Source organism: Thalassophryne amazonica, chromosome 3 (genome assembly GCF_902500255.1).
Source record: "Thalassophryne amazonica chromosome 3, fThaAma1.1, whole genome shotgun sequence".
Lineage (NCBI taxonomy): Eukaryota > Metazoa > Chordata > Actinopteri > Batrachoidiformes > Batrachoididae > Thalassophryne > Thalassophryne amazonica.
In genome coordinates, this window is record NC_047105.1 from 99,900,368 (window position 1) to 99,925,095 (window position 24,728).

General features: G+C 41.0%; 1 protein-coding gene across 1 annotated transcript in view; it reads left to right on the forward strand.

The window, feature by feature from the left end:
• LOC117507327 (monocarboxylate transporter 2-like) overlaps positions 1-24,728 on the forward strand; it is a 93,813-nt gene that overhangs the window by 48,250 nt on the left and 20,835 nt on the right. The window contains 3 exon segments of the mRNA XM_034167171.1: positions 7,571-7,623; positions 7,626-7,715; positions 12,420-13,229. Of these exon segments, the coding sequence (XP_034023062.1) occupies positions 7,571-7,623; positions 7,626-7,715; positions 12,420-13,229 (953 nt within the window).

Consider the following 24,728-nt stretch of genomic DNA (forward strand, 5'->3'; position numbering starts at 1 on the left):
ATAGAGACCCCGGACTGTTGAACAACTGAAGTCGTACATCAAGCAAGAATGGGAAAGAATTCCACCTACAAAGCTTCAACAATTACTGTCCTCAGTTCCCAAACGCTTATTGAGTGTTGGTAAAAGGAAAGGTGATGTTACACAGTGGTAAACATACCACTGTCCCAGCTTTTTTGAAACGTGTTACAGGCATCCATTTCAAAATGAGTAAATATTTGCACAAAACAATAAAGTTTATCAGTTTGAACATTAAATATCTTGTCTTTGTGGTGTATTCAATTGAATATAGGTTGAAGAGGATTTGCAAATCGTGTTGTGTTTTAATTTACATTTTACGCAATGTCCCAACTTCATTGGAATTGGGGTTGTATGTTTGGCAGAAAAGGAGTTGGAAAATGATGAATTTTTATATTATTTTCAGGGTACCTGTACCTGGATGTGTTGCTGTATCTGGTTAAATGATTAAAAAAAAAAGAAGGTTGGAAACATAAAAGGTTCGTTCAATAGCTTGGCTAGTTGGCCCCAAAATGGCACCATGTTCTCAGTAGATGCTACTCTGAATAAAGGGACCCTTTTACTGTTCCATGAAAGGTCAAGACAGTGCAGGGTTCCTTCCTACCAATCACCTCAGCAGGTGATTTCATTGACGGACAGGTGTTTATGTTCAGTGGAGAAGCTCATCAGTAAACCCATCTGCTGAGGTGACTAGTTGGAAGGACAACCTGCACTCTCTTGGTCCTCGGTGCCCACCCCTGACTTGCATTGTGTTGGCTGTGACATTTTAGCCACATGGCACATTTCTCTGGGCCTGATCCAGCATACAGGTGCCTCAGTGTTGAGGACCTTAGAGGCTGATGAACATCAAGGTTTGCCCACTTTTCACCTGGCTGCAGCAGATAGATCGGTTACTTTCAAGAACTTGAGATGGTTCTCTGTCCACGTTTGTGAACAAAGTGGTAATAATGGCTCTGGACTGCTATTATGCTGTTAGTGCATAATTCTCTGCAGCATTATAACATAGTAATTGCCGTTACGTTTCTGCCTGAAAAAGCTATGCTGCAAATTGGGCCATTACCTTGTTTTTGAGGGTGTGTAGCAGGAAAATGATCATTTCTTTATGTTGATTATACCTGGCTAACTTTCATGTATTCAGGCAAATACTTAACAGCAAGCGGCGATGCGAGCTTTGGCTTGTTTTGACATCTGTCCTTGTGTGTGTGTTTGTTTGCTTCCTATGTGGGTTATCTAGGTTCATTTATAACAAATGGCAGCCCGGGATCAGCTTCGTCATGCGTGTCTCTACATTGCAATGCTCTCATAGCTCTGTTGTCACTTCATTCATCAACATTAGTCAAAGCCCTTTAAAGATATCAATCCTGACTCACCTTTCTGTTGATAAAAGTTGCTAACTGGGAATCTTGTCTATTGTTGCGGGCAAGCAACGAGAATCGTTTGCCATTTCACAATGGACAGTTTTTATTCCTTCCTCATTCACATGCCTTTTTGTGGGGCAGGCCACAGCGGTACTCAGGTGTGGACTGGACCATTAATATCTCCTGCTTCGCCGGTTCGTAAACTGAAGTTACTGTCCCTTATGTAAAGGAAATGTTGCCTCTGTTACCTGCTCGCCAGCAAGCTGAAGTTACGGTCCCTCGTGTAAGGGAAAAACAATAATAATATCCTTTGTGTGTTGCTTTTGTGGGACTTCATTGATTAAGCAGTTTTCCTCCAAATGCTACTGCTCTCTGCTGCTGTCACCATTTGCTACCAGTTGCGCGTTTCCGCTCCTGCCCGGGGCAGTGATCTCCTTCACGCAGCTTGCAGGCTTGACCGATGAGATGCTCCCTCTCCACTCTACTCGCTCCTGCTGCTCTTCTCGCCCAGTTCCAATTGTCCAAGTGTTTGTTTGCTTCTGGCCATCTGCTGGAGCATGTTTGAAGATTGCCATAGGAAATCACTAACAAATACAAACGCTCTTACTATGAGAAAACAACAGTTACGTGATCGTGACAACATGCTGTTTGCTAACTCCTCACCAACGAAATTATGCTGGTACTAGTAGCTCATTTTTCAACTGAAAACTCTCAATTTGAAATTTGCAAAAACTCCCCGACCATGTGAAAACGTATGAAACACACACATTCACCAATGCAGAAATGGCGCCGCTGTTACCATGACAATCATGCAACGATGACATCACACCGGCTTCTTTTGTTTGGGAGTTTCATATATAATTTTTTTTTATTTACCCTGGTATTATATTATACCTGGTGTTTGTATACTATTAATTTGAAGAAATTTCGATTGTAGACATGATTATATCTTGAAACAAAAATTATTAAATGCATTTACGTTGTATTTGTAGTACCTCAATACACATGCATTGTGATGAGACTGTCAGCCCAAGGCTGAGGTTTCAAGTAATTTATATTTTCAGACTGTGAAAGGGGCTTTTCCACTATGGAGGGTCAAGACCCCCCTCCAAAACAGACAGAAAGAAGAAACCCTGGACAACTTCCTTATGATTTCTATTGAAGGAGATGAGGCAGAAATATTCAGCTTTGAGTCAGCTTCCAACAACTGGGCCAAGATGAATAAAAGAAGAAGTGGCGTTACTGCCTGGACATTGTTTAGTCAAATCTATGGTAGAAATGTGCATGTAACTGTTTTCGTTTCAATAAATGTTGTGAGCTCGTGATTTGGGTGTTATTGTAAGCTTAAGTACCGCATTGTCCAATATTTTGGAAACATGGTATGTAAAAGGAAAAAATATCATAGTCTAATTAATTCCAGAGCTACTGTATTTGATATATTTAGACAGACAAGGAAGGCCCTTTATAAGCCCATATTGCAAAGATTTCAGAGGGAGCGTCACCTCCCACCGGGGTGCCATCTAGGTGGCCCCCGAACCCCTGGCTTTTTAAGGTGACCCCTGTACAAATGGAAATTGACCTTTGTCATCCTTTTTACTGTTTTCATAAATCCATAACATTCACTTATAGATAGTCCAAACTATACATTTTTAGAACCTTTATGATCACACAAGTAATGTGGTATATTTTTCAATGCGATTTCAATTTCCATTTTGTAAAAAGCTGCCATTGGTGACACTGAAAATTCATAATGGCCCAATATCCAGTTTTATTTGGGATACATTTAGCTTCAGTATATATGTACCAAATTCTATGCTTTTATCACAAAATGCGCAATTGTTACGGAAGTTTTAGCTAAGCTGCACCACTATAAAGCATGATGTGGTTCATAGAATTTCATTACCACAAGGGAGTATTCTTGGCCCACTCCTGTTCTTACTATTTAGAAATGACTTACCTGATGTTGTAGATTGTGAGGTTAAAAATTATCCTGACAACACAAAGGTCTATCATAATTTTGAACATAGCAAGTGTGTTTGGGGCATGTCCAAATCAACTTTATTTACACGGTACATAATCTGAGGGCAGTGTCTGGCACTGGGTGTAAATGGGTTGTGTTTAGTTAATGAGTCATAGGTGTGTTTTAGGCACAACATGAAATAAACTAGTCAAATTGTAATCTGTTATCCCTATTAAGAGCCAGGGTGTGCTGGAACCTTGTGCAGACCTATTTACAGTAGACTCAAGAGGGGTTTGTTAATGGATGTGCATACTTCAAGTCAAAGCGCAAGAAAACCAAAACTGTAAGCAGTAAGCAAAACAGTGAGCTGAAGTTTTGTATTTTTTCATTAGTGTTTATGTTTTCACTTTAATTTGTTGTGTACACAAACAGCCTGTACACTCGTAGTGTACCTGCCTGTGAAGGGATATCAGATATCATGTGTTCATTTCATTCATTCATTTTCCATACCTGCTTATTCTAGTTAAGGGTCACAGGGGAGCTGGAGTCTATCTCAGCGGTCACAGAGCGAGAGGCACTTCCCTCCCGGATGAGCAGAGCTACTTCTATGCTTGTTTTGACCGGGAAAATGAGGGAGCCACCAAGACAGCCGCTTCAGTGGACGAGGTCACTCTCCAATTGTCCAACTCTGATGTCTCAGACATCATGTGCAGGGTGAATGTGCAGAAGGCGGCAGGCCTTGATGGTATTCCTGGATGTGTGCTCAGGGTCTGTGCTTGGCTGGTGTCTTTACTGACATCTTCAACAGGTCTCCAGCCCAAATTACAGTTGCCTCCAAATTTAACTCTGCCACCATTGTTCCAGTGCCCAAACACTCCACAGCTAAAGAAATGAACAACTTCCATCCTGTTGACCTGACCCCCATCATTTTGAAATATTTTGAGAGTCTGCTCCTCTCACAACTGAAATCCTGCCTGCCTGCTTCCCTGGACCCATGTCAGTTTGCCTATCTTCCCAGCAGAGCAACTGAGAATGCCATCTCAACAGCACTCCACCTTGCCCTCACCCACCTGGACAGCCCTAACACATACATTAGGAAGCATTTCTTTGATTTCAGTTCAGCATTTAAGCTGTTATCCCCTCCAAGCTGATCTCCAAGCTCGGACAGCTTGGCATCAGCAAGCGACTCTGTAACTCGACTCTGGACTTTCTAACTAGCAGACCCCAGGCCGTTAAATTGGGAAGCATCTCCTCTTCCACAATTTCACTGAACACTGGCGTGCCAAAAGGCTGTGTGCTGTGTTTGCTGTACTCTCTTTTCATCCATGACTGTCCCCTGTTAATGGCTGTAATTCCATAGTCAAGTTCGCAGATGATTCCACAGAGCTGGGTCTGATTAGAGGGGAGGATGTGACAGCATACAGGGATGATGTTCAGACAATAACACACCAGATGACCAAGGAGATCATTGTGGACTTCAGGCAGACCAAAAGCAAAGCACGCACACCCATTCACATCAATTGAGCTGTAGTGGAGTGCACGCCAAGCTTCAAGTCCCTTGGGAAATACATCACAGAAGATCTATCTTGGTCGCTCAACTCCTCCGCGCCCTGCACTCTCTATGGACTCTAAAGAAAGCCTGTCTGTGTCCTAGGATCCTGACTAACTTCTGTCGCTGTACCATTGAGAGTATTCTTACTGACTGTATTTCTGTGTGGTATGGCAACTGCACTGCTGCCAAATGCAAAGCACTAAAAAGGGTTGTAAAATCTGCCCAAAGGACCATTGGCACCCAGTTCCCCTCCATCCATAACACTTACCATAAATGCAGATCCATTATTAAGGATGCCCCTCACTGTATCCAGTCTCTTCACCCTCCTCCCATCTGACAGGAGATAGAGGTACCTGTCCACCCGTACAAGCAGGCTCAGGAACAGCTTCTTCCGAGAGGCTGTTACACTGCGGAACAAAACTCCACCTCCTGTGTAGCACATACACTTTCCGTGCAGTGCTTGTCACACTTTCATTGCACTGTCACAGTATATGTACCTCTGTCCATCATCTGTTTCTGCACACCTTGAAGTCCTTTACACAAATCCTATGCAATATATTTAATTTATCCTGTAGTTACCTCACTATATTCCTCTGCACTCCTGTAAATGTCTATTCACACACTATTCCAATCCAGTTACATTTTTTTCCACAAATTTGATTGGTTAATCGTTTGAGATTTCAGACCTTATAATATTGGGGTAATGGTGGCAAAATATTTTGCCACCATTCACATTTCACATTTGGATGTATTACTCTGCGCCCTGACTGGTGTTGTGATGAGATGTCATTCCTGTCGACAGGTCAGCCCTCCGCACAACTGCAGTTTATGTGACGAGACACACAGTTCGACAGAACAGCGGCTGCGCGTGCTGTCATACGCAGATGCCATAATGGCACTGTTAGCTGAGAGTGAGCGAAAGTCCTGTACACCGCCACCGCCGAAATGGGTGAATTAAGCTACCATACGAAAGTACTGATGTGGATTCTGACACAAAATTACCGTTTCACATTTGATGGATTTGATGGATTACTCCGCGCCCTGACCGCTGTTGGAGTGACGCTGCTTCACAGTAAGCCTCGCTGGCCGAATTACCTACAGAAAAAAAACGTGCAAACGATGGAATTGGATTAGAATGAGAATAACCCCTTTGTGTCTGATGATTTACAGATGTTCATGCCGTAAAACTCCTTTTTAAAGGTCAATTTGCGACCGTATAACCAGCATGAACACCCGCAAATCATCAGACGCAATGGGGTTATTCCCTAATTGTATATACTGCTTATCTGTATGCCACTGTAGTCATCTGTGACAGACTGGTGTCCTGTCCAGGGTGTGCCCTGCCTCATGCCCTATGACTGCTGGGATAGGCTCCAGCCCCCCATGATCCTTAATTGGAGTAAGCAGTTGAAGATGAATGAGTGAGTGTAGACATCTGTAATCCTGTATTTCTATTTATACATTATGGTCCTGATCCATCTGTATACTATTCATCTCCCATGTGTCTACCTCACGCTTAACTGTACATATTTGTTTTGGAACTTGGTATTTAATGCTTGTTTCCACTTCTGGTTGGATGTCAACTGCATTTCATTAGCCCTGTACCTACCTATGCTCTGCACAATAACAATAAAGTGGAATCTAATCCAGTCTCATTTTGTATGGAACATCAAACAATATGAGACATGTCGTTTAACCTGGTACTACGCAGTTAGTTTTCGAATTGCACCCCTGTCAGCAGATTCATCGATTTGTATCAGATTGTATCATTTGTATCAGATATGTCATGCGCAAACTGAATGAGTGTTTTCTTAATGTGGGTTGGTGTACTTACAGTCTTGGGTGTATAGAGTGTCCTCACTGAACGCAGATGTCTATTTAAAAGTCCTTGATCCATCTGCATGTGTCTTGTCTGACAGACAATTTGTAAAGTTGGACACCATTCTGCTGGGGATGATGGCGGTTAATGCAGACTTAAAATCAACACACATCATCCACACATATGAGCCCGATAATAGGTCTACTGTATGGTTGTGAGAGTGAGTGAGGATGATTGGATGCCTTTGGCACTAGGTCCCTTCAGAAGATCTTTGCATGCACTTGGAATGACCCTAATAAGTGGTTACATAGGTTTACTGTGTTGAAGAGTGTCCCTTGCATTTTGAGGGTACTTCAGCTGTGACATTTTGGCAGCATCTCTGTGAGTGATCTAGTACACCTGTGCCTCAGTGATGAGGATCTTAGCAGCTGGAGAAGGCCAAGGGGATACCCAAATTTCATCTGATTGCAGTGGATGGAAGACTACTTTCACAAGGTGGGGATGAACTGGTTACTTGCTTAACTGCTTGCCATCGAGAACCCAAGGCGTTTCTGTGGTGTGGTGGATGTGGAAACACATGGTTTAATTGGTAATTGATCACCAAGTGTTGTATTTTACATTTTCCATGGAGTGTATGACGAATCTCAGTGGACGCAAAAGTGGAGACATTTCAGTCACCTGCTGTGCAGTTTGTTTGTTTGTTTGTTTTTTTGTTGCTTTCATTAAGACTTTCTGGTGCTGTTGTGTGTGCTTCAGAAAATGCTTGATCACTCAGAGTAGTTAATTACTAAACCAGTTCATGTTGAGATGAAACATTCCATTATTCAGATTATGATTTTGCATTGGCTTTCTCTTCCTCTGTGCAGGACCCCGATTAGCAGCATGTTGGTCAGTCGCTTTGGAAGCCGGCCAGTCGTCATCGTGGTGGGCTGATGTTTGGCTTTTCAATGGTCCGCGCTTCTTTTGGGACTTCCATCATTTACCTCTACTTTTGCATTGGTGTTGTTGGAGGTACGTTTTGTATTGTTTTTTTGTATTTACATCCTCTTTAAGTCAGCCACATATGAAACCTGTGTTTATATGGTTTTGACATGAAACTCCCCAATGCAAAGGTGTAGGTTTACCATGTGCTGAAGTCTAAGGCAGATGTAAATAAAGCATGACAATGGATGAGAAAGAGACAGATATTATTGTACCATGTTTCTTTTTGAAGTGTCTTCAAAGACTTCCACCAGGCGTTTCTGCTCCAGCAGTTGTCATTTTTACACCTGGCACCTAGCCCGCTAGTACCAGTGCTTTTCCCCAGATACTGTACTGTGGAGCACATTGATGTCTACAACTCCCTTTGATTGCGACAGCAGTCCATCACATGCACCTATGTTTTTTTAAACAGCAATTTGCTTGCTCTTATAGGCAAGGTACTCATAGGCATTTTAGTCTCAGCAGCCGGTCTGCTCTGTGTGAGCCTGATGCCGTCAGATCTCAGAAGCTAAGCAGTGCAGGATCTGGTTAGTGCTTGGATGGGAGACCTCTTTGGAACACCAGCGGCTGTGTGTGTTTCTCCAGGTAAAACTGGAGTTGTGTCAGGAAGGGCATCCGGCGTAAAACTTGTGCCACATACCAATGTGGATCTGGCTGTATCCACTGTGGTGACCCCGAATGAAAAGGGGAGCAGCCAAATGGACAACAACAACATAAGCATGTTGGTCTCACTTGCCTGAAATACCTCACGTGGAATGTTTTAATATACAAGTATGTACATTGATTTCATTGTGGACTAACAACTGCCATCATCCTGTGTAAAGGGGGGTAAGCATGACAGATGGTGCAAAATATCCCTTTTAAAAACCATATTAACTAAAACAGTTTGCATCACCTTTTACCAAAATTTGAGCACTTTTAACTTTTGACCCCTGTACAAATGGAAATTGACCTTTGTCATCCTTTTTACTGTTTTCATAAATCCATAACATTCACTTATAGATAGTCCAAACTATACATTTTTAGAACCTTTATGATCAGACAAGTAATGTGGTATATTTTTCAATGCGATTTCAATTTCCATTTTGTAAAAAGCTGCCATTGGTGACACTGAAAATTCATAATGGCCCAATATCCAGTTTTATTTGGGATACATTTAGCTTCAGTATATATGTACCAAATTCTATGCTTTTATCACAAAATGCGCAATTGTTACGGAAGTTTTAGCTAAGCTGCACCACTATAAAGCATGATGTGGTTCATAGAATTTCATTACCACAAGGGAGTATTCTTGGCCCACTCCTGTTCTTACTATTTAGAAATGACTTACCTGATGTTGTAGATTGTGAGGTTAAAAATTATCCTGACAACACAAAGGTCTATCATAATTTTGAACATAGCAAGTGTGTTTGGGGCATGTCCAAATCAACTTTATTTACACGGTACATAATCTGAGGGCAGTGTCTGGCACTGGGTGTAAATGGGTTGTGTTTAGTTAATGAGTCATAGGTGTGTTTTAGGCACAACATGAAATAAACTAGTCAAATTGTAATCTGTTATCCCTATTAAGAGCCAGGGTGTGCTGGAACCTTGTGCAGACCTATTTACAGTAGACTCAAGAGGGATTTGTTAATGGATGTGCATACTTCAAGTCAAAGCGCAAGAAAACCAAAACTGTAAGCAGTAAGCAAAACAGTGAGCTGAAGTTTTGTATTTTTTCATTAGTGTTTATGTTTTCACTTTAATTTGTTGTGTACACAAACAGCCTGTACACTCGTAGTGTACCTGCCTGTGAAGGGATATCAGATATCATGTGTTCATTTCATTCATTCATTTTCCATACCTGCTTATTCTAGTTAAGGGTCACAGGGGAGCTGGAGTCTATCTCAGCGGTCACAGAGCGAGAGGCAGGGTTCAACCCTGAACAGTCCTCCAGTCTGTCACAGGGCCGACACATAGACAAACACATTTAAACTCTCACTCACACCTACAAAGAATTTAGAGTCACCACTTTGCCTAATCTGTACGTCTTTGGAAGGGGGAGGAAGCCGTATCACCCAGAGGGAACCCACACAAACACAGGAAGAACATGCAAACTCCACACAGAAAGGACCAAGTGGGAAGCGATCCCAGGACCTTCTTGCTGTGAAGCAACAGTGCTAACCACTAAGTCACCATGCCGCCCATACCTGAATATTGCACCGTATTTATAGCAGGAAAACTCTGTACCCAACCTTAGATCATGTTTTTGGTGATCTTTGGCACAATTGCATTAAGCTGCCTCACGATAGCGACACACCAGCACTTAACCCGAAAACAATTAATTTTATGACCAACCCGCCCATGGATGCATAGATAAGCACAAGTGCACCTGCTATTTAATGAATGCGGGCACTGGGTGTGAAAATGACTACTGTGTTGATTGGCCACTAGCAATGATACTTGCATTGTGCTGTGTGCCCTTTTGCACCAGGTGTAAGCTCAGGCCATTAAAGTCTATTTATGAAACAGACTTTAGCCACTCTTGTTTATCAAGCTTGTCCACTTAATATCCCTCTGGAGGGGCCATAGTTGACAGTTGCCAACTTTGGAGTTTGCAGCTCTGCAAGGAAGCAGCTCTGGTGGCCTTCATATTCTGAAAGGATGTTCCTTTCAGAATATGAAGGCCACCAGATCTGCTTCCTCTTACAGAGGAATTTGTCTGGCAATGCAATGCAGTGCAATTTGTCTGGGTCCAGGGCATCTGTCCCTGCTTCTGGGGTGCAGTTAGAGCACCACAGGGACCAGGACCAGGACTGTAATTAACACAGAACTGTCTCTTATCCCAGAGAGCATGGTCTGTGCACCTCTGTACTCTCCCGTAGGCTCCCATCACAACTCTCGCATGGGGCACGCTGCCACCCTCTGAGGCTCATTACCCTACCAAGGACTGCTGTGAAGGATTAATAAGCCCGACAAGTGTCTATTTCACGTGTGGTGCTTGAGGCATGTGTGCGTCATACTCTGCTCCCCTGTGCTCTGGTACGCTGACACTTAGTCATCAGGCACTTTTACCGAGTTCACATACAGATATAGTATGTATGTGCGTGCACACAATTACAGTACATAGATAAGCAATCTCTGTCTTTGTCAGTCTCTTTCAGCGAGTAACTAGGCTCTTAATTGTGCAAACGCTGTGACAAGATCTTACCTGTTTTTGTCTCTCTGAATGTCTTTTGTAAGGGTATATCAGTTTTAAGTAGTAGTGAACAGTCAAAGTGAATTTTACTGTCTTCATACTGCGTACAAGGAGCTCATTAATTTAAGGCAGAGTGGCCCTTGTATTGGATGATCAGGTTCACAAATGGTTAAAAAAACAGGTCCAATGAGTGGAGTGCATTCCTCTGCCAAGCATAGCATATCTTTTAGCCACGTTTCCAATCCTTTTGACCTACCACTGGAATGATTTGTGTTAAATGAGCGGTTACTGAGTGACACTCAAATAAGGAGGATCCCTTCCATTGTGAAGGAGCGTCATCTTCAACATTTTGGACATGTGGTATGTTTTGCTGTGTGTGACCCAACACGGAGTTGTCTTAGTGTTGAGCACCCCAGTGGTTGGAGTTGGGTAAGGAGACACCTGTGTTTCACCTGGCTGCAACAGAGAGATTGTTAGTTTTGAGAGGTGGGGATGGGTCGGTTGTCTGCCTGTGTGGTTGCCATCCAGGACCCAAGGTGGTTTTGTGGTGTTGTGGATGCAGCGACACATGACACCACTGAATGTCCCACACTTGTCTTATCACGACATACGTAGATATATTACCAATTCCCTTGGAATTCATTTTTAAATCACTGAAAAATATATGTTTTTCTTGGAAATGTTTCATAATCTGCAATGATAGTTTACTTGTGAAATTTGAAATGTATAACATTTGGACTTTATAAATTCTGAAGGTTAAGGCACAAATTTGCACAAATTTGATCCCCACACTGGCACGCAGTCTGGCGTATCAATGAGTAAACCTGTTGTAAAATGCAGTAAACTGCGCGGCTGTGTGCCAGTGTGCAAAGAATATTTAGAAATGTTCAAAACTTCTGACATGCATTAATTTAGTGAACATTGCACAACCTCTTTGAAAACACTGCATGTCACTACATGTCATTACGTGTCATTGCGCACAGGGCATCCGAACAATTAGATAAGATGTTACATCTATAATAAACATAATTTTACAGATACATTATCTAACTCATAAGAAGGAATGAAAATGCAAATGTTTTACCAATCCATTACTATATATATATATATATATATATATATATATATATATATATATATATATATATATATATATATATATATATATATATATATATATATATATATATATATATATATATATATATATATATATATATATATATATATATATATTATAAATTACCTTTGAGAAAAGATTCCAAATGCGTTCTCCACCGCGCGACGAGCACGAGACAACCTGTAGCTGTAGATAATACCTTTGTGATTCTGGGAGTGATGAGAGAATGGTTTCATCAGCCAAGTTCAGAGAGCAAATGCGTCATCGGTTACAAAATATTTTGTATAGCGTGGCATCCTGCGGGACAAAGCGGGACACATTGGCACAACAAATTGGGCGGCAGTTCGGAGATCAAATTTGTGCAAGTGTCAAGGTGTCTTTAATTTTACTGTATGTGAGAGTTTGGGAATGTGACATGTTCTTTTATTCTACACAGGTTTTGGGCTTGCCTTCAATCTCAATGCTTCCCTCACCATCATCAGCAAGTACTTTCTGGCTCAGCGTCCTTTAGCCAATGGACTGGCGATGGCTGGGAGTCCAGTATTCCTCTGTTTCCTGGCTCCTCTCAACCAATACTTAATTGACAACTTCGGCTGGAGAGGAAGTCTTTTTATCCTCGGCGCTTTGATGCTTAACTGCTGTGTTGCTGGATCCTTGATGAGGCCCATTTTGACAAATACGTCAATTCATGTAGCACAAAAGAAGGTGGAGGAAAAGCCAAATAACTACAACACCATGCTGAAACGAAGCTGCAAGTGTAATGTTACTACACCCTTGGACTTTTCCTTCTTCAAGGACAGAGGTTTTGTGATTTACCTCATAGGTAGTGTGATGTTCATTTTTGGTGCCTATGCACCCATCGTCTTCCTGACAGCTTATGCTGTCAATCAAGGTGTAGATGAATACTATGCTGCCTATCTGTTGTCCATCATGGGCTTTGTGGATATGTTTGCTCGTCCTGGCTCTGGCCTAGTAGCCAACTGCAAGTGGATTAGACCCAGAATCCAGTACTTCTTCAGCTTTGCTGTGCTTTTTAATGGCTTATGCCATTTATTGTGCCCTCTGGCCAAGGGCTACACCCTCCTTGTGACCTATGCTGTATTTTTTGGCATTAGCTTTGGCATGGTATTCGCTCTCATATTTGAATGCCTCATGGACCTCATGGGAAGTCAGCATTTCCCCAGTGCAGTTGGACTGGTCACCATCATTGAGTGCTTCCCAATGCTGCTGGGACCACCTGCTGCAGGTAACAAACCTTCCTTTTGCTGACACATCCATTCTGACAATCACTTTTACAGAGACAGTATGAGGCAAAGTTGATCCTTTGGAAAGTATTCACAGCACTTTACTTCTTCCACATATTTTTTATGTTACAGCCTTATGCTAAAATGGATTAAATTAATTTTTCCTCAAAATTCTATACACAGTACCTCATAATGACAGTTTGAAAAAAGTTTTTTTGTTTTGTTTTTTACATTTTTGCTAATATATTAAGAATAAAAAACTAAGAAATCATATGTGCATAAGTATTCACAGGATTGGCAGCTGGTGCTAAAAATTTTAAGCAGGGGCGCACCCTTGGATGACAAAAAATAAAAAAGCACTTCATACAGGAGTGACAAAAGAACAAACTAAAGACAAATAAAAATCACAATATAACCTACTTTACTGCTGCCCATCAACTACGTCACCAGTTTCTTTTCCATTGACGGTCAGTGCATTCAGCCTGTCCTGGTTTATGGTGTTTTTGAGAAAAGTTTTCAAGGTGGAGAAGCACCTCTCAGAGAAGAATTTAAAAAGCAAACTGTGTAAAGAGTAGAGCAGCTTTTAGTACCAAAACAACCAAAGTTTAACCTCCTCCCATAAAATAAAGCTTTATTTTGTCATTTTCACCATTTTAAAAACATTTCTTGTTCCAACTGAACAGTGTCCTATTTTGATGTCTCATGGATTAAGATTCTAAGCACAAATATAATCTTATCTACAATTAAAACAATGCTTTAAACCTAAAGGTAAAACTATGCAATCCATTTTTTGTATAGATTTACAGTAAAAAAAAAAAAAAGTACAAACAAAACAAAAACAAAGAAAAAAAAATTTACAATCATGCATCACAAAAAGGCAGACTCACACCAACAGACCTGTTCTCACAACAAAAATATTTATTTAATACAATCTCACCTTTTCTGCGATCCTCTAATGGTTCTCTGGACTCAGGACCTGATGTCTTTTTTGTTAGATGGGAGCTGCTGCTCTCCAAACTGCTTACAGATGACAAAATATTTACAAAAATAACAAAAATGAGGATTAATAATAAAGGCAGAAAGTGAATAATAATAATAAGAAGAAGAAAATTTATAATAATCATAATAACCTGATCAATTGGATATCCTGTTAATTGGATCTGCAGCCATTGACATGGACCGAATCAATGGTTTTCTTTTGTAGTGACGAGGTCCACATGTGGCATGATGCGATTTAAAACTTGCAGGAAGAACTTCTCAGTTCATTTTACCTCCTAAGTCTCAACTCAGCTTAGTATAGTATAGAAGCCCTGGGTGTAAGCTCGCCACTGATAACTTGCCTGCTGCTGTATCTGTAAGTCGGGTCAGTCAGGTTCATTTTATCTTCGTTTTCTCTTCCAGTGAACGTTTTGAGAACTGTTTATTTTGTAATGAAATAACCACGTTTTCTGCGGCTCCACTGGTGGACACCAGTAGGAGAGAGAAAGGACTTCTTCTGTCATACTTATTGGCGGTTTGCAAACCAAGATGGTGAATTACTGCCACCAGCTGGCACGTACGATCATTGCACATGAGGAAATGACCTGCTGCGGTGATGACGTGTCTATGATTGATAGCATTAGTTGTCCAGTCTCATGAGAAAAAAAAACATTTAAACAATAAAATCCATTGTCAGTAAACAATGGAAGTGTCCAGGTTGCAGTTCTGTGCACCCTGAAAGCAAAATTGAGGCAGCCAATGAGAGAGAAGCATCAGGTCACATGCTGGGCACAAGTTCAAGGCTTGGCATTGACTGCTGTTAGACCGACGTCCCTGTGTTAATAAATGGTGTTTTCAAAACATCGTAGTTATTAATCCATACATTGTGAAACCCCTTTTATTAAATGATGGCATGTGCTGACAAGCTATTTATGGTAAAAGTAAATGCTTATTTCAATTTTAGGAAGCAATTCAGCAGTCTCTGAATATGTTCGAAACCTAGTTAATACCGCAAAAGCAAGGTATTTCTCTAAGCTAACCTATAACGAAGGTCTTTGTAGGCTTCCAGATCCGTATGCGTTCAGTGGTTGGAAGAATGACCTGTCTATTTGGCCCGACTTGACCTTTGGTGATACTTACACGTACTTGGTTAAGACGGTGGGATGGTACGTAAAGGAGTCACTTAAAGCTTTTAAGTCACTTGAAGCGTACCAGTTCTTTGTAAGTGGCCATGTTAAAGTCCTGTGGTACCATCCTTTTGGAGAAAACAGCTCGTTCTGTTTCCTGAAGGGGAAAATGATTCCTTCACAGAGGATAAATGACCGACCACATGATCCTTGGGTCTGCTTACACAAATGTAATGCTTTTGTTTACTGTGCTCACTGCACATGTATGGCAGGGTAAGTGTAATTTTACTTCTGACTGGCTATAATATCTCATGTCTGAAAGCCATATTAAACTTGAAAGAAAAATATTTTGAATGCTTCCTAACCACTTTACAGTAACTTACTCACCACAAGTGATCAGAGTGCATTTTTTTCCTTTCAGCAATTGTCAAGCTAACTGATGAATTAGTAAATTATCATTATGAGAACTGGGGAATTGATCAGTCTAAGGATTTTAAATTGAGCTGACAATGGAAGGTTAATTTGCCTCATTTGGCGTGCAAAACAAAAATAGAAAATTATTTAATTATTGATATTTCTGAGCAGTAAAATAAAGAAATATAGGACAAAGAAATGTTTTAAATTTGCTTACAATTTACCCGACAGGAAGTGGATACTGCAAACACGTGAGTGAGCCGACGGCACCCAGTTCTTATGTCGAATTATATTAACCCATGCAGATCTTTTCGGTTCCCGATCAGGAATCCTCAGGAAGTATATCTCTGAACCCTTCACAAACGATTGGTGCAGTTAATAACACAGCAACTGACTGGCATTATTATGGAATGCCATAGGCAACCCTACGACAACTGTTAAAAACTCCTGTCGTGCTGTGGCTCTTTGTCAACCACGCTAGTCAACAAACCCACATGACCAGATTCATGATGTCACGAGAAGTATCATGATTTGCAGTGACAAAGTTTGTTAGAATATATCACCTCAGCATTTATCCATCCATCTATTTTCAGAACGCACTTATTCCAGTTAAGTCTATCACAGGGCCAACACACACACACACACACACACACACACACACACACACACACACACACACACACACACACACACACACACACACACACACACAGACAAACTCATTTAAACTCTTGCTCACACACAGTTAGTTACCAGTTCATCTAACCTGCATGTCTTTGGAAGTGGAAGCAAACGGAGCACCTGGAGGGAACCCGGGGAGAACATGCCAAACTCCAGAGAGCACCTCAGCATGTATGTTTTTTTTTGTTTGTTTGTTTGTTTGTTTGTTTTTTGCACACAAACATCTGCTCTTACATGGACACGTGCAGGCAATCTTTGATATAAACTGAACAGAACAATGCAGGCTGAATTGACTCCCCATGTTTTTTCTATAAATAAATCAGAATAAAATAAGAGGTAACTCACTTTGAAATGAATCAAACATATAGCTGCAGCTTAATAACTTTAAAAAATAACAAAAATCAGCAGCTTGTATTTTTATTCTGACTCCAGTTCATTTTAGTGTGATGAAGTCATCCTTTTTTTTGTCATCAGTCACGTTTTGTGCTTGAACACTACATTAAGCGCAAGATTGAACAAATAAATACCTTTGGAAAATAACAGCTGTTAAAGTTCAGAGTTCTCACCTGCTTTTTGTGATCTGTGCCTCTGAACATCACTGCACAGCCTCTCCACATCAGGGTTTTTTAACCTGAGTATGCATAATGTTTGCTCAGTTCATTTATATATTCTCATTTTTTAAGGATTTTTATAAGGATATCTGACCATTTGACCATCTGACTCATCTAGTCAACTAGTTTTGGCAGTCCTACTACATAGACAGATTCTTTATTAAAGTAAAGTACCCCAACATACAAAAAATGGAAATTCATGAAATTAGGCCTCTGCAGAGGGCACAAAATGCCTCTAAAATGCTCAAAACCTGCGAGCTGCAGGGGGCTTTACCCCCTGGGCCCCCACAAGGGGCAATCCCCTGTGAAGTCCGCTGGGGTTCTATTGCGGCCCCCAGACCCCCGCCCATTTTCATAGTTTTTTTATTTTCCCATTCTCATTCCTGCATGTAGAATATTGTTCCTGCTCCAGTTCCACACAGCTCTGTATGAAAACAAAATTATCTCCTTTCAAAACCTCCAAATTGTATGAACACGTGACTGTCATAAAGATCCAGTTGCCAGTCATCCACAGTTTTTGATCCAGTAATGGCCCAGTCACACGGCACTTAACGAAGGACAACGAAGCCCTAACAAAACAAGAAATCTGGACTTTCATTGGCATCGTTTTTTTGCATGGCATGCGCAGTTTTGTTCCAGCAGCTGGCACTTCGTCAGGATTTTTAACTGTTGAAAAATTTGAATGAATGACACCGAAAACCTCAATTCATCTGTATTTCGTTTTGCTGTAGTTCTTGACTTTTTTTTTATCGTTTGCTTAGTTTTTGTAACACTGGAGTTTAGTTTGACTTCGTTGAACCAGCTGAATGTTTTCATACAGTGCAGAAGCCGTTTTGTGGGCGCTGCTGCTGCGTTCAGGCACCGTCGGAAATTACAGGGCAAATTCAGCCTGCTTGGATTTTTTTTATCTGGGTGGGGGGGGTCAGCTTCACTGGGCTCAGGCACCTTATATAGGCCAGAATTAATCTTTTGTGTGGATACAATTAATTATTTTACCAAAATAAGATTAAAACCACTCTCCATTTGAAACAACAAAAAAGTAATGTCTGACGGTACTTGAATGCAGCAGCAGCGGCAGCGGCCATCGCCTGTTGCATTCGCTTATTTTTTATTAACTATAACAATATGAGTGTAGGAATGACAACTCTTCTGTACATGTAGCAACAGGGATGGGTATTGAGAACCGGTTCCTTTCGGGTATCGTTTATGAAATGATTCGATCCACCGACATCAATAACCTTTTTACTTAACGATTCCCTTATCGGTCCTTCAGAGTTGCTGTTGTTTTGGGGGTGTTTGTCAGGAAAATTATAATTTCTGTACATTGATTACAGACCCAGCAGCGGGTCTGTAATCAACTTTTCTGCAGCGCGGCTTTGCTTTGAACCTTGAACTGATCGAAGCAGTGATTCACAGATTGAAGCAGTGCTTCGATCATTGCTTTGTTTCATTTTTTTCTTTCGCTTATCTTAATTTTCCCCCGCTAAAACCCTAAAGAGCATATGGCTGTGAGTATTATTTACCTTTTTTATGTTAAAGCGACCTGTTATGGTCTTCTGAAACAGTTAATAGGTGTATTTTATAACTTAAAAACGGGACCGATGCTAACACGTTAGCATGTCTGTGGCATTTTCAGTGATAAAGTTAGCATTAAGCAGTTGCAGCTGTCAAGCGTTTGTTGTCGTAAAAGAGTCAAATGTATTACAAATTGTAATATTTTTTAAATTTATTTTTGTTTCTATATTAATAATCTAATGATTAGTTATTATATACAGTTTTAGAGAAAGAGACAAAAAGAACCTGAATAGAAACACAACAGAAAATATAAAACCAAGTAACAATGAACATACATAAATAAATAAATACATACATACAGAAATCAATGTTTCCTGTGAACACCTAGTGACTCTTACACCTCCATTTCATCCCTGTTTTATTTAAGTTACTGACAGTTTGTTTCAGTCAAACCATATTTTCAGTTTGTTAATTTCTTCAGTGATTTCCTCCAGAACTATCTGCCAAACTAGAAAACTGCTGCATCCTAGTAAGAGCAGACTACTACTGGAATGAATTTGAATAAGGAAAGTTTTTTTTTTCTCTCTCTCTCACCTAAATGGATGCTGCACTCACTCCAGTTTATCGTCTGGAATAGTCCCAGACTGCATTTCAGAGCTTCTAGAATTCAAACATTTTCATGCAGGTGGTGTTGGGGGGGGGGATTTTGGGTTTCAGCTTTTTTTTGTTTTTCACCACTTTCATCCCTGAATATGTCAATCGTGAGTCACTTTTTGTGCAGATTAAAGTTACTAACTGGGACTCCTGTCTTGTTGCGAGAAAGAAACGAGAATCGTCCTCCGTTCTGTTCACACAGCTCCAAATGCTGTGCGGCTCTCTGACGAGTCAAGTTTGAATGATAGAATCCAGTCGGAATTAATAACTTCAAAGCGAAACACCGTTTTGTTTATTTTTATTTATGTCCAGAGATCAAGGATACAGTGACCAATTTCATATTTATTTACTTTAAGACTCAATGAAATACATAGAAAAACTGTAAAGCCTACTTTTAGTACAAAATTCACAAGAGGTATCGATAAGGGAATCGATAAGGAATCGGATCGATAAGCAGAATCGATAATGGCATCGATATCGATAAAATGTTATCAGTACCCATCCCTAATTATATAAGAGCTGTTCTGGAAGGCAGAATTCACATTGTGGATCAGCTGCAGCTGGAGCAAGACCGAGCTTGCACCGTGTCCTCAGACAATGTTGTCAGACAGTGAGGATTCTGATGAAGGAGATGATCCCTCTGTTGTTCTGGACGAGGAACCAGAGCAGGTGGACCCATGACGTGCCCACAGATCTCCACAGTGGGTCGGATCACACACTTCTGTTTGCAGTTTCTCCTTCACTTCAACTTCAAAAATCTTACCCATGGGAACACTGGACAAGTAATAAAATCACAACTGGTGCTGGGCCTTTATAAAAACACACCTCTTTCACCATTTTGACATATTCACCGTCATGCACACACCAAATGCACAAAAAACAGATTTCGAACTGCAAAAAATTCCAGTTTTCCCATTCATTTAAATGAAAATAGCAAATGGGTCTGAGGGGGACGGTTTAATTTCTCAGAGCATGTGGCACCAAAAAATAAAACGCAGTACAGCAATATTTTAATATTATTTATTTTTTTAGAATAGTCAGCTAATTTGGTATTTCATTTACCAAAGATACACACTTTAAGAAAGAGTGCTGATTGTAGGTGTGTTAAATTACTAAGATTGGGGGTATGAAGCCAAAAAAAAAAAAACAACCCCTGTGTGGGACATCTGTTGCCTTTTGTACAACAATGAAAATGAACGCAGTGCATGAGCACACACTTGGAATTCAGTCCTCTGTTACAGCACAAATAAATATTCAGTTCAGGTTTTGCTGTTTTTACAAATGGCAAACAGCAGTATTGGTGTGTTTGTTTCCAGCGTGGAAGGTTCCTGGTTCAAACCCCACACATGCACGTTCTCCATGTAATGTGGAGTCGCATCAAGAAGGACATCTGGTGTCGGTAACAGAACTGTTCCCCTTAAAATTGGTCCGCCCTGCCTCCACTGTGCATGCAGCATTTTGGAGCGTCTGCAGCGATTCACAGATTATCACCTTGTTTCTTCTTCAAACTGCACTATAGTCATCATCTATCTCAGAGACAGATATCTAAAGCTTTTGTACAACAATCATTTCCACATAAATTCAGCATTATTTCATAATAAAAAACGGGGGGTCTGATCAGAGCACCACAACAGCATGTCTGAGTATGACATGCTGCTGCGCCTACGTCATTTCAGAGCATTAATAGTGACTCACCAATTATCGCCTCTTTTGTGCTTAAAACGGACTTGTATCTGCTTAAAACTGACTTTAGAATGATTTAAGGGGTTTTCATTTGTCATCTGATGGTTAATAATCACATTATTCCCTTTGATTGCTTTGGGTGAGTCAAACTGAGTGAGTCAGTCACCGATGCGCTGCTCTGGCAGTGTGATCACTCTCCCATCTTTTATTATGAAATAATGCTGAATTTATGTGGAAATGATTGTTGTAGAAAAGCATCAGATATCTGTCGCTGAGATAGATGATGACTGGAGTGAAGTTTGAAGCAGAAACGAGGAAATAATCAGTGAATTTCTGCAACCCTCTGAAATTATGCATGCGCACTGAAGGCAGGAGGGGGGCGATTTTTAGACGGGACCTTTCGGTTGGCAACACGGGCATAAAACTTTTGCCAAACCAACATACAAATCCACCTCTTCTGTGGTGACCGTGAATGAAGGGAGCAGCTGAAGGGACTTACAAACAGTAAACTGTATTAGAGTGAAATTCTGTTTTGGTTTACTGCTGTTCCTCTGTCTTTATCAAATCCTCTTTGCTCAGACTTCTCCATCATTTCTCTTTTAATTCTTGTACTGTACTTTTGTTCTTTGCCAACTATCACACAGGATAAAACTCTTTTTCATCTGAAGACTTCCAACAGCAGCATTTTTGCAATAGTTCTTCAATTGAAGTTTTGCACTTCTTTGCACTGGCCAAATAACTGTGAAATCAGAGAGAGATTGCTTGTCCTCTATACTTCCTTGACGTTTTTAAATCTGGTACACTTTTGAAGGAGCCACAGTAAATTTTGTCTCCCAGAGAACTAATGCACTTGCATTTTCTGCCACCGACGTCACAACCTGTAACAGCTGCCACAGTCGTGAGCAGAAACATTTTTTAACATTGAGACCTATACTGCTGAGTGCCACATTTACCCTGGAGAAAATCTAACAGCTTTTTTTTTTTTTTTTTTGTATGCCAGACGAAAAGTACCAAAGCTTCGCTTAAATTTGATCACATTTCTGGTGGTAAACTGTCTGGGCATAAGTCATGCTTTTGTATGTACTTTTATTTTTGTCATGGAGCTACTCTGTCTACTCTGTCTTCTTCAGAGCTTTTTAGATCATATGCTGTCAGTACACAGGTTGAAGACATTGATTCAAAATGTGAAGTACAAGATGGACAGTTCTTTGCCGGCCAAACCAAAATGCAGTGAAACCTGCCTTATGGTAGTACTCATAGAACATGAGCACGAATATCAGCAGTGCTTCTTTGCAGCCTGTTTTGATTTTTGCAAAGTGTTTAATTCAGTCAATTAGACTGCTCTCTGGGACATCCTGAGGATTCATGGGAAGCTACTGGACATTATTATCACTTTATCGGGGCGTTGCTGGGCTGGTATCATAGATTTACATCGACGCTATCTGGCTATACCCGCCCGCTGTGCGTAAACAAATTATGTCATAGCACGCAGCCCAAGAACTGTCCGCAGAGGGGGAAAAAAACTGTCCGCAGAGGAAAAGATAAAAAGGCGAGAAGTGTGCGTTGGTCCCAATATGGATATTCTGGATGATTTTCTCATGGATAGTACGACAGTGAACAGCACTCAAAGCAGCCAGCTTGATGAGGACGCATTGCCGAATTTGGAGAGCAGCGCGCGCCAGCCGACACGACAAAAGTTAAAGTGAGCCAACTGTTTATGTACGCGTTACGTCTAACTCGGGTGAATAGCTGTCATTTTGGGTGACTGGGCATGGACGTCGAGCCTCTTGAAAATGCATACCGCCCTCCAAAAGCATGTTATTGTATTATCATAGCCAGCCTATACACAGGCACTATGAGTACTGTATGGAATGGAGGCAAAGACTCTGGGTTTTTCCAAGTGAAAACTGGTGTTCATCAGGGGTGTGTTTTGGCTCCTACACTCTTCAGTGCTTTCGTAAGCTGGGTGTTGGGTAGTGCTGTTTAAACCAGTGACATGGGTGCTGTTGTTGGCGAGGAAAGGTTTACTGACCTTGACTTCACAGACAGTGTTGTGATCTTTGTGCAATCAATGGATACTCTGACTGGAGTACTTGAGAAGCTGAGTGAGGAATCGGAGTGTCTGGGTTTGTGATTGTCCTGCATCAAGACTTAACGACTTCCTGGATTTAGCCATCAGAAGTGTATCTGTATGTGGTTAAAGTGTTGAACTTGGAGAGACTTTCACTTATCTCAACTGTGACATTCATGTTTCTGGGTCCTTGGGCTTTGAGATTGAGAGGCACCTAGGAAGAGCTTATGGAGTCATAAGGTCGCTGGACAAAGGTGTTTGGCGATGCTGATATCTTTGCAGGCGAAGAAAGGTCCAAGTCTTTAGGGTCCTGGTGCTGCCTGTCTTGCTGTATGGTTGTGACACTTGGAGGCTAACCAGTAACCATTGTCTTTGATACAATGCCACTTCGCACGATCCTTGGGCACTGCTAGAATAACTTTGTATCAAACGAGAAGTTAAAAAGAGAGACTAAGATGAGAAGTATCACTTGCATTGTGAGCATCATCTACCACATTTTGGGAATGTGGTAGACACTCAGGCACGTGCCTGAGTGTTGAGGACCCCAGTAGTTGGAGTAGACGAAGGAGATGGACATTTCACCTGGCTGTAACATATAAACTGTTAATTTTAGAGTTGTGGGAATGGACCAGTTGTCTGCCTGGGTGGTTGCAATCAAGGACCCAAGGCGGTTCCATCGTGTCATGGATATAGAAAAGCGAAGCAGCAGCTCATTCTCCCAGACTTGACTTGACATCAGCAGTTTCTCCATATTGTAACTTGTATTTGTCCAATGTTTGACAGTAACGTGTTAGCTCCCCCCTTCCTCTTTTTTCTGGCCTCTAAATACTCCCACTCCTTTAATGGGTGACAACTGAGCCAATGAACTAAGTATATTGAGTTTTTATTCAGTGTTCACATGTGTATTGATCAATATGTCAACTTCAAAGTTCACTTAGCAGGTCTGTTTATTGTGTTTAAGACACAGAGATAATCATGTAGCTGCACAGCAGAACCCACTGTGCACTCCAGTCCCCTCTCACAAACGTTCCTTGTGGCTCCAACCTGAGTTTTAATGAGGTGAACATTTGTAGGACCCCCAGTTTGTCTGGTGTGACCCTGTTCTGAGGCTCTCATTTAAAAGGATAAATAAATGCCTTCCTGCATATCTAGTGCTCTCCTCCAGAGGGCACAATCACTATGTCACCCCTAACTACTTTGCTCATTACTGCTCCCCAAAACCTTCAGGTCAGTCCAATTAGGAGGAAGTGAAGTAAGTGGGCGTAATTAGCCTTTTGCTTTGGGTGTTTAATGACGCTCAGTTCAAACTCCTGTCACTAAAGTCCTGTACCTGAGCCATAATTAAACTGCAATATATATAAAAAAGGTTACTGTACCAGATGGACTTAATTATCAGGCAATCGACTGTTTTAATGAGGGCGATGGTGGCTGGTGTACACTCAGCAGACGAGTGCTATCAATCATATGAAGCAGCCGACACCAACACAGGTGAAACTGGTCTAAATGCACAGTGACCCTTCCTTATTTCAAAATCAGTAAACACAAACATCATTGTCTTTGTTACAGCAACTTTGTTACATTACACCTACAATTAGTATACTTAAAATTCTTAATTAACACCTGAAAGTATTTGATTGAATACTTGGCATCCATTTGTACTGTAGTTTTGTCTTAATCTGTTAAATGGCTCATATTGGGACATATTGGGTTATATATACATTTTACAGTTTTATGTTACCATTCTCGAAGTTTCACAGCTCTATGCTG